The 9660-nt window shown below is 36.3% G+C and overlaps 1 protein-coding gene across 1 annotated transcript in view; it reads left to right on the forward strand.

Moving 5' to 3' along the window:
- LOC105500565 (tetratricopeptide repeat protein 6) overlaps window positions 1-9660 on the forward strand; it is a 64329-nt gene that overhangs the window by 33015 nt on the left and 21654 nt on the right. The window contains exons 10-11 of the mRNA XM_011926153.1: window positions 921-1040; window positions 6275-6348. Coding sequence (XP_011781543.1) covers window positions 921-1040; window positions 6275-6348 — 194 coding nt within the window. The remainder of the gene's footprint in view (window positions 1-920; window positions 1041-6274; window positions 6349-9660) is intronic.

Genomic DNA, 9660 nt, shown 5'->3' on the forward strand with positions numbered 1-9660 from the left:
CACTTGAGCACCCAACATTAGGAAGCACCAGAGGAGGGCAAATGAGCAAATATAAAATGCTCTTTGTCATTTTCAGTTGGCAGATGCTACAGGCATAATAAGATTTAGCCCTTTCCTGATCACACCATATGGCTCTTTTGGACAGAATGTTCCGTAGGAAAATGGTTTAAGAGATTCAGCTCCAACCCAAGTTTAGAATGCTTCTAGTACCTAGTACAGAGTAGAAACCAGTAAAATCTTGTTTAGTCAGTGAATGTAAAAAAAACAAAATAAGGTAAAAGTAATGGAGAAGGGTCTGAGTTGATTCTCAGATTACACTATGTGTCTTCTAGAAAAATGAATATATTTATCAAAATATTTTGAGATAACTTTCATACAAGTGCTTATTTGTTAGTTTTATTAAGATCTATTTTCATTGAGTCATGATTTTTTCATTGGATACAAATTTATTGAATGCATGGTATGTGCAGGCTTGATTCTTGTTACTGGGCTTAAAACAGTGAACAAAATGGATAAGCTCTGGCTTCATAGAGCTTAGATTTCAGCAAGGAAAACAATAAAACACTAAAAAGAAATTATATATTTAATGGTCATTTGATCAAACTACCGAGTCAGGGCAGAGTGCTAAATCCTTCTCTTCCAGCCCATACACCAGTGAAAATATATGGGGTGACTTGCAGGTAAAACATGAAATGCAAGCACAGTGTGCACTGCTTATTGAAAAGTATGAGTGTCCATGATACTTTTTGCCTAAGGGTACCCTTTAAATCTAACATATGGTTATTTTGGCCATAAATTATAAAACAAATTGAAGAACTAACCATTGGGTCCTAGTTTGGACATAAATATATTTGTCCATAGCCAATGCATTCAGGCTCTAAAAAGCTGATCTATGCTACAAATGATTATTTTATTTTTAGGCATTAACAGATTATGGAATTGTGCTGCTTCTTGATGCTACAGAAACTGTAAAACTAAATACGTTCCTTAATCGTGGACTCATCTACGCAGAACTAGACCAGTATGGCTTTGCATTAGAGGTAAGCCTTCCTGTTATGTAAAGAACCCACTTGATTTTGCACATTGACTTCTGAGAACTAGTGAACAAGATTTTATTATTATCAACTGGCAATATTAATGAGTGATAGCTTAACTTTAGCAAGAATTCTATTAAAATACTTGAAATGACTAATAGACTCTGTGAAAAAAATGTATATTTTTGCTTTGTTTGGATTACGGATAAACAGCCAATACATTTTTAGACATTTCTAATTTGATCAAGAGCATCACTTCTCTTAAGGGAGTACAGACAAAACTCAAATTACTTAGTAAATAAAATGATTCCTGTAACGTGTACTCTGCTGTTTAGTGGTAACTTTCTCAAAATTTTCCTCTTTTCCCTTTGCAAATATATCAAAATAAATCTGTTTCAAACAGGGCAGGAAATAGCTGCTCAGAATGGGCTACTGGTAACAGGTTTTTAAGTTAGTGGTGGCAGGCGTTTAGAATCACAGTAGAAAAAAGCATAGGCAAGGTATTAAAAAGAAACGGGTAGTTTAAATATATCTCATTAAAGAATAATTAAACAAAATTCATCCTCATTTTTAACTTTTTATTTTTATTGTCTGTTTGTAACTCTTAGAATAAACAAGAGGTAAAAATTAAATAGCAAGTTGAAATGTATATAGTTAAATAATAACAGTTTCGCTTCTTTGTCTCTGAGGAACTGCAGCATAACATTATGGAGTGGAGTACATCCTGTTCTTTTCACCTCCCAAGATGATTATTTTTCTATTTCTGGAGTCATTTTTTTGAGATTCTGTCCAACATAATCATTTACCTTTGAGGAAGTTTATGCTATGAATAAATGTGATCTCGATATTTGAATACCTTTAAGCTTTTTGGTATATTAAAAATATTTTTTGAGCTGTGTCACTAGGTATAACCTCAGGTAGATGGAAATAAAGAACCTCCCTGTTTGTAGTAGGCAAGAAAACAATGGGCAACAGTGTTGAGGTGGAGAGAGTGAGATAATGGAGATGGGGAACAAGGGACTGCAGCTGTTAGATAATTAAATGCAGGGCCCATGTTATCCTCTGTATAAAGATTTATGTAGTACTAAGCAACCACTAAACAACTGTTGCACACTTGCTACACACTGGGTACTCAACAATGCTGCACAATTTATAATTGTAACTTAGAGAGGAGGAAACTGGTATTCAAAAGAGGTTAAATAAGGCCTTTCCACAGTAAGTACCGGGGTAAGATCTGAACTCAGACCTCAATTCCAAATTCTATCTTCTTTCAGGCAAGGCACTGGCATTAATATATGGAGATAAATGAGACAGAGTTCCAGTCTTTGAGGAGCTGATGGTCTAGGGAGAGTAATTCTTGTCCCCTCTCTTTCCTCACACCCCACATCTGACCCATTAGCAAATGCAGTCAGCTCTACTACTAAAGCATATTTTGATTTAAATCATCTCTCATGATTGCCACTGCTATCTTCCTTTCAACCAGTAAGTACTGGGGCAAGAGCAGAACTCAGGTTTCAGAACTGAATCATTTCTCTTCTGGACTACTGTAGTAGCTTCCCAACTGGCTTAAGGTTCCACTCTTGCCCCTCTACATGCTATTCTCTAAACAGATGCTACAGAAATCTCTTAAAAATATAAAGCAGATCAAGTTATTCGTTTGCTCAAAACCCTCTGATGGCTTCCCATCACCCTTAGAATAAAATCTGAACTCTTGACTGTGACCAAGCAAGACACTACTTGATATGACTGCTGCTCACCTCTGATCTCATCGTCAAACATTCTCTTCTCTCCACTAGTCATGCCACCCTGGCCTTTTGCCATTCCTTGGAAATGCTGGGCTCCCTTGCTGCCCCAGGACCTTTACACGAGCAAGTCCCTGTGCATACAGCACTCTTCCTCCTGATCTGTGTATGATTCATGCCATTGTTTCATTTAGGTTTCTGCTGAAATGTGACCTCTTCAGTCAAAAAGGTAGAAGCTAAACTAAAATGGAATATTAAAAAATATTAAAAGAATCCCATATAAGTCTAGGAAGGGGAAGCAGAGGAACAGAAATGGAGAAAACCAGCAGAAAATAAATAGTAAAATAGTAGACCTAAATCCAGCCACACCAGTAGTTATATTAAATGGAAGTAGTCAAAATACAACAATGAAAATCATGAAAATGTCTGATTGGAATTTTGTAAAAGTGCCAACTATATTTTGGCAACCAGAAACACATTTTAAATATAGTGATATAGATAGGTAACAACAAAAAGCTGGAAAAGATATATCACAGAAACACAAATTGAAAGCAAAAAATTCAATTTTTCTCTATGTGAAGTTAAAAAATTAATTAAAACAACTAAAAAACGATGTGAGCAGGGGAAGAAGCAATGAAATATATAAGACTGAGTAATTAGAGGTCTGCATGAAAAACCAAGAGAAAGTAGAATCTTTAAAAACACTTTTAGTGGGAAAGATTGATTAACAGAGAAGCTGAGTAGCCTGAGTGCTGAAAACATTAGTTAGTTGAGAGCTGTATGCCCTTCATAGGAACACTTTGTTCAGGAAGCATTTCGACTGGGATTGTTTGTGAAGTTATGGCTAAGTTAACCAGAAGTTAATGGGTTAAGAACATTTGTTTTTTGTTTTCGTCTTTTCCCTCTTGAAAACCTACGAAGAGAATAGTAAAGTGTTAAAAAAAAAAAAAAAAAAGATAGAATGCTGCAAGGTTACAGATAGTAGAGAAGAGATGTTTAGGCACCCCAAACTGCCATTCTCGATCTAAATCCCTCAAACTTAAATATAAATGGGTAGCCAAGGATCAAAGCTTAAGGGAAATGAAAGAGTGACTAAAACAAACAAGTTGTCAAAAGTATATAGCAGTGGCCTCCAACCTTTTTGGCACCAGGGACCAGTTTCATGGAAGATAATTTTTTCAGGGTATTCAGGTGGCAGTGTGGCGGGGTGATGGTTTCGGGATGAAACCGTTCCACCTCAGATCATGGGGCATTAGATTCTCATAAGGTGCACACAACCTAGATGGGCGCAGTTCACAATAGGGTTTGCACTCCTATGAGAATCCAGTGCTGCTGCTGATCTGACAGGAGGCAGAGCTCAGGCAGTAATGCTTACCTGTGGTTCACCTCCTGCTGTGATTGAGATGTAAGATTGAGATGTAGATTGAGATTGAGATGTAGATCTATGTCTCGTATACCAGGGGTCCCCAACCCCTGGTATATAGAGCTGATGAGAGAAGGGGAGACATGTTAAGTGGTAGTGTGAGACTGCTAAATTCTATTCTATGTGGTACATATTAGTGGCTGTGTGGTTTGTTATTTATCATCCTTATATTAGAGAGATAATTAATGCAGAAGAGAAAAATTATAATATTAAATAACAGTGGCTAACTTTATTCCAAGTAATGCTTCTAGTCATCTTTTATGTCTATTGTTGATAATTACTGCCTAATTACCATGTAGTATAATAATGATTATCTATATAGAGTCAAGTTCACTTTTGTAAGTTTCATCTGATTACAAAACTAAATTTTTTTAGCCTTTTAAGTTACATGGTCATCCTTGAAACTTCCAAAATTAATGGGAATGTTTGTAATAAAGCTCACTTACACTTGGAAGTTTGCCTTATTTTTAGCAAAAAAAAAAAAAAAAATCCTCCTAGAGAGATGTCTGGAAGCATTTTTATTATATTATATTTGGTTAGACAATAATTTAAAAAATTTTCTTCCAAGTACTTCCATTTGGTATCAAATATGCTTCTTGAATCAATGTGGGGTGTCCACATCTACAGGTTGGTCTGTGACTAATATTGCCTCCTCCAGCAGGATCTCTGAGTGCTCAGATTAACCTTACTACTCCCTCTTCCACCTCCAATAACAGCAGAAAATTTATCCTACCCTTCAAAGACAGTCAACCTCTTCCCTCTGACATAGCCAGGGAGGGTTTGTGGAAGGGAGGAGGCGGGGAGGGAGAGGGAGAGTGTGGGCTTTGATTAGCTCCTTTCTGGCTGGGTAGTGTCCTTTGGGGCTGCAGAGTTCCAAGGTCTGTCTTCCAGGAAGGAAGCCTGGAGGGGTTTCCTTTTGCCACTCCAGAGAAGAGTGTAATATTCCCTACTGCTCTGCTTGATCAAGTGAGATCACAAACACTGTCAAGGAAGATTCCTGCTGAAGCAGTCTTCTGGGGAAAAAGCAGTGCTATTTTCATTGCTTCATAGATTCAGTACTCTTTCAGAAGCCCTTCCTGTAGTATAGCAATCACTAATCAATCTACATCTCATATATTAATACATATGTAAATATCATGCAGTTGACATGATATAATATTTTGTTTTACAGTTATATATTTAAATAGTTTCTTAATTTAAATTTCTTATTTTACTTCAGGCCTCAAATATTTCTCTAGGACTTTGAAGAGCCATGAGCTTCAGACACTGTCGCTGGGGCCTGATAGAGAAAAGAGCTCTGGGCTACCATGGCATGATCTCTTGTGGACTTAGCCCTTCGAATGCTTTGAAACAGCCTCTTTCTAGTGGTCACTGGGATCCTTCCCAGCTGACTTCCCTAACTTCAGATCTGGGGATTAGAGTTTCCATTTCTCCCTCGCAGGGGTGCTTATGGATCCTTGACAAGAGACGATTTCTCTCTAGAAGTGTGGATTCCAAAGGCAGCAGCAGCTCATCCATACAGAAGGCCTGGTTATGCCCTTTCCCCAGCTTGGATGCCTGTTTGTCCTATAGTCATGTAACATCAAAGGTTCTCTCCAGGTGCATTTCCTTTTCTGTCTAGATAGAGAAGTCTCCAGAGGAGTTCACTGGGAATAAACAATAGAAAGAAAGTAAATGAGATAGATACCTCACTACCCATTGCAGGGCAAAACCATAGGAAAAAAATCTCCATTCTTGAGTAGCGACCAGTGGTACAAGATTCTGAGTGAGTCTACAATAATAGGTTTCCTTTGTTTCATCTGTTCTTATTTGTTGTAATGCTACAAGGAAAATACAAAGTTTTAGCAAGATGTGTATTTTAATGCTTGTGTCACATGTATTTAGGAAGATGTGTATCTTAATGCTTGTGTCACATGTATTTAGGAAGATGTGTATTTTAATGCTTGTGTCACATGTATTTAGGAAGATGTGTATCTTAATGCTTGTGTCATTGTGGAATCACAGTTAGAAGGAAGTTTAAGATAGCACATAAAATAATGTTGCAAAATTAACAAAAGCTTATAACATTATTTCAGGATTTTAAACAAGCTGCTCTGATAAGCCAGACTAACGAGAGCCTTTGTCACGCCACTGCCATGTGCCATCACAGGTATGGAGTGCAATTGATGTCAAAGTGGAAGCAAGTGGGACCATCAGACTTATCTAATTATCACCCCGTAAACAAGCCAGGAGAGAATGGAAGAAACTGGGAGAAATTGTGAATGTGACAGAGTACAAAAATGGGGAGGGACGCAAAGAGTGCCCTGTGTAGACACGGGGACCACATTTAGTGTTCCTCAGCACCCTTCTGCCTTCTAATAGACTGTTCTACACAAATTAGCAGACAAATGCTTCCATCATGGCTTTGGGCAGAGTTCTTCTAATCCAAGCATAGATGCTGGGAAAGGATCATGGCAATACATAGAATAAAATTATGCATAACTCAAAATATCTAAGCATAAAATAATTTATTTTGTTCATAAAGTAGGACTAACTTTTATAAAGTTTCTTTCCTGGATGAAAGGGTGATTTTAAAAACTTATGCATTTTTAAGAAAAGTTTGCGTTTAAAAACATGACTAAATCTAAGTAAAAAACACCACCAAATATCTACAAAAAACACAATACTTAAAGCAAAGTTACTTCTTCCTGGGTTTATTATAAAAATAAGTTATAGAAGAAGAGATGAAAACAAATAAGGTTAGAATATAGAAGATAATCAGCTTAAAATATACTCTGAAATAATATTATAGTGTATAGACTTTGCTAGCCATAACGCTTATGTTTCTACATATATATTTGACATCATAAAATTAACTTTTGGTAATTTTGCTTTTAAAATTATAGAGATTCAGCCTGTGAGGATTTTAATATGTGATAAAATGTATTTGGTTAAATAATAGTTTATCACTTTTTTTCCCCTAAGAAACAAATAATACCAGTTAATTTGGAGGATTAAATTAGAATAGTTCCAAATTATGTAGACTAGGCTGTATAAATACCCAATTTAAAGAGTAAAACATAGTTTGAATTGTTTAGGAAATTGACATCCTTTTCTCTTTGAGGACATATATAGTATGCTACATTGTCCTATGAGGGTTTTTTTTTTTTTTAATTTTATGGGCAGAGTAATACCATAACTGGAACTTCTGAAGGTGTCTTTGTGTTAAAAGGCCTAACCTGGTCTCAGACCTTTCATTTTGTACAGACAGCGAAACCCGGTCATACTATTGTCTATTTTAATCCAGCAACCTTTGTGCAATCTATCTCTTTAAGTAATTGTCATTCTTAAGAAGAGATGGAATAACGATGACTGATGTGTTTGTTTTGGTGGGCGGGTGAAGACCAAAAATGTCTGAGCTCGTTGCATTCTGTTAAAATTAAAAACAGACTCCAAAACTACTCTCTACCTCATTCCTATGTTTAGGAACCATTAGAACCAGTAAATTTCTCTGTATGTCGGTTCACAATCTCTTTTATGAAATGTAATCACTGGGTTTATAGTGGAGAGCCTCCTTGAGCTGATACTGCTTTGCAATTCCAAATAACCAACTTTCATCACCCAACTAGAATCTCTATTGTTCTTCAATAAAAGTAGAATTTAAATCAACTGTACACCTCTAAAACTCAGAGTCCCAGTTCCACGTGTTTTGAGTTCTGAGTTGTGCTGAATTTAACAATAAAGAGTGTTTAGTGATTGGTTGTATATATATATATATTTTTTTTTGCTTTTTAAGGTGAGCTGTAACATCCTTATACCACAGATGCATGGACTGTAACTATGGGGATTTATTCCTGGTGTGTCTTACAGTAGGGAAAGTAAACATTTTCTCATTTGGAAAAATTCTTTAAAGAAATAAATTTTTAAATTTTAAGACTTTGATCTTTGATCTTGTGGGGTTGCAGACTTTTGAAGTATCCTTTGTATATCTCTGGTTCTCACTCTTGTGGTTGCTAGGAGACAACATTCCTTAGGCTTGAATATCCTAGTTGTTGCCCAATTTAGTCACCACGAGTGTTATGGTAGAATTAATTTTTAGAACTGAGAACGCCGCTTTCATACTTCAAAAAATATCATAGAGGGAGATTACTCAAAGTTATATATCCTATCTACTTTTTACTTTAGCACATTTATTTTACTATTCTTATATATTGGGGCATAAAATATTTTTGAGTCTTTAACTCTTCAAGCCAGATTCTTTAGTTTGGGGAGGGATTTGTGATTTATTTGTACAACTCAGTAGGGCACATCTGGTCACGTATGTGATTAATTTGGAAAATTCAGTGGACCTTTGTGTTTGTGGCCTAGTGGACAAGCTCAGCACACAATCCCTTGTTCACAGAGCACAGTAAATAGAATCATGCACCTCCAGTAAGTGATCACATGGCTCTAGATTTATGCGAACACATTGTATTTTAGAAAACCTCATTTAACATACTTTTACACTTGTGGTAACTGATGCTTAACAATTTATATCTCATTGAACGTGTATCCTGACAAGATCATAGATATTCTGCCACATTCTCCCACTGGCTGAATGCCATGCAGTTACTTAACAAGGGCTTCAACCTGTAGGACACTGTGACAGACACATATTCAGAGAAATGAAATTTCTGTTTCCACAGTGGCATCTCCTCATTTTTTTTTTTCCTGGTCTATTGATGCAGGAGGCTGGGGAGCCTCTGATTTTCAGCACTTTCACCTCGCTGGACTTGATTTTAGTCACTGTCGGCTTTGAGGAGCTTGCTAGCTGTCTTTCAAGATCTCTTTTCAGCTTTAAGGTTTAATGATTATTTACTTTGTCTGAACAGACTAGTTGTTCATTAAACATTAGTGCTGATAACTTGATGGGTACAGAAAAATAGCTTCAATCACTGCCATTTGGTAATTCACAACATTTATGACACGGTGGTGAGCTTCAGTTCACTGCCTTATTTTTCTATTTGGTTAGGCTATACAGAAGGGAAGATTGTGTTTCATAAACCATATATTAGAATATGTACTCACAAAGGATTTTTAATTTCACTAGGTAAGAGGGGCCAGGGTGTATGATGCAATTTGGATGTCAATATTACTAGGGGCATTTCAATGAATTTGGGGAGAATATGAGAAAAAGGGATTTCCCTGGAAATGTCCATTGAAATGCTTACTATAGGTATGCATCATAAGTAAATGCTTCACTACCCACAGATAGAAATACTAAACACAACAAAACCTATCTAAACCTGTCAAAACTAAATGCATTTTACACAGAATGACTATTATTCCTGATAAGGAATTTGTTATGCTAAGTTTAGAATTATTGCTATACTACAGTGAGAAGGCACTTGGAAAGGCAAAGTGGACTTTTACTTCTTCTTTTTCTCTTTCTTTCCTTCCTTCCTTCCTTCCTTCCTTCCTTCCTTCCTTCCTTCCTTCCTTC

This window comes from Colobus angolensis, unplaced genomic scaffold (genome assembly GCF_000951035.1).
Source record: "Colobus angolensis palliatus isolate OR3802 unplaced genomic scaffold, Cang.pa_1.0 Scaffold119, whole genome shotgun sequence".
In the NCBI taxonomy this organism is placed as follows: domain Eukaryota; kingdom Metazoa; phylum Chordata; class Mammalia; order Primates; family Cercopithecidae; genus Colobus; species Colobus angolensis.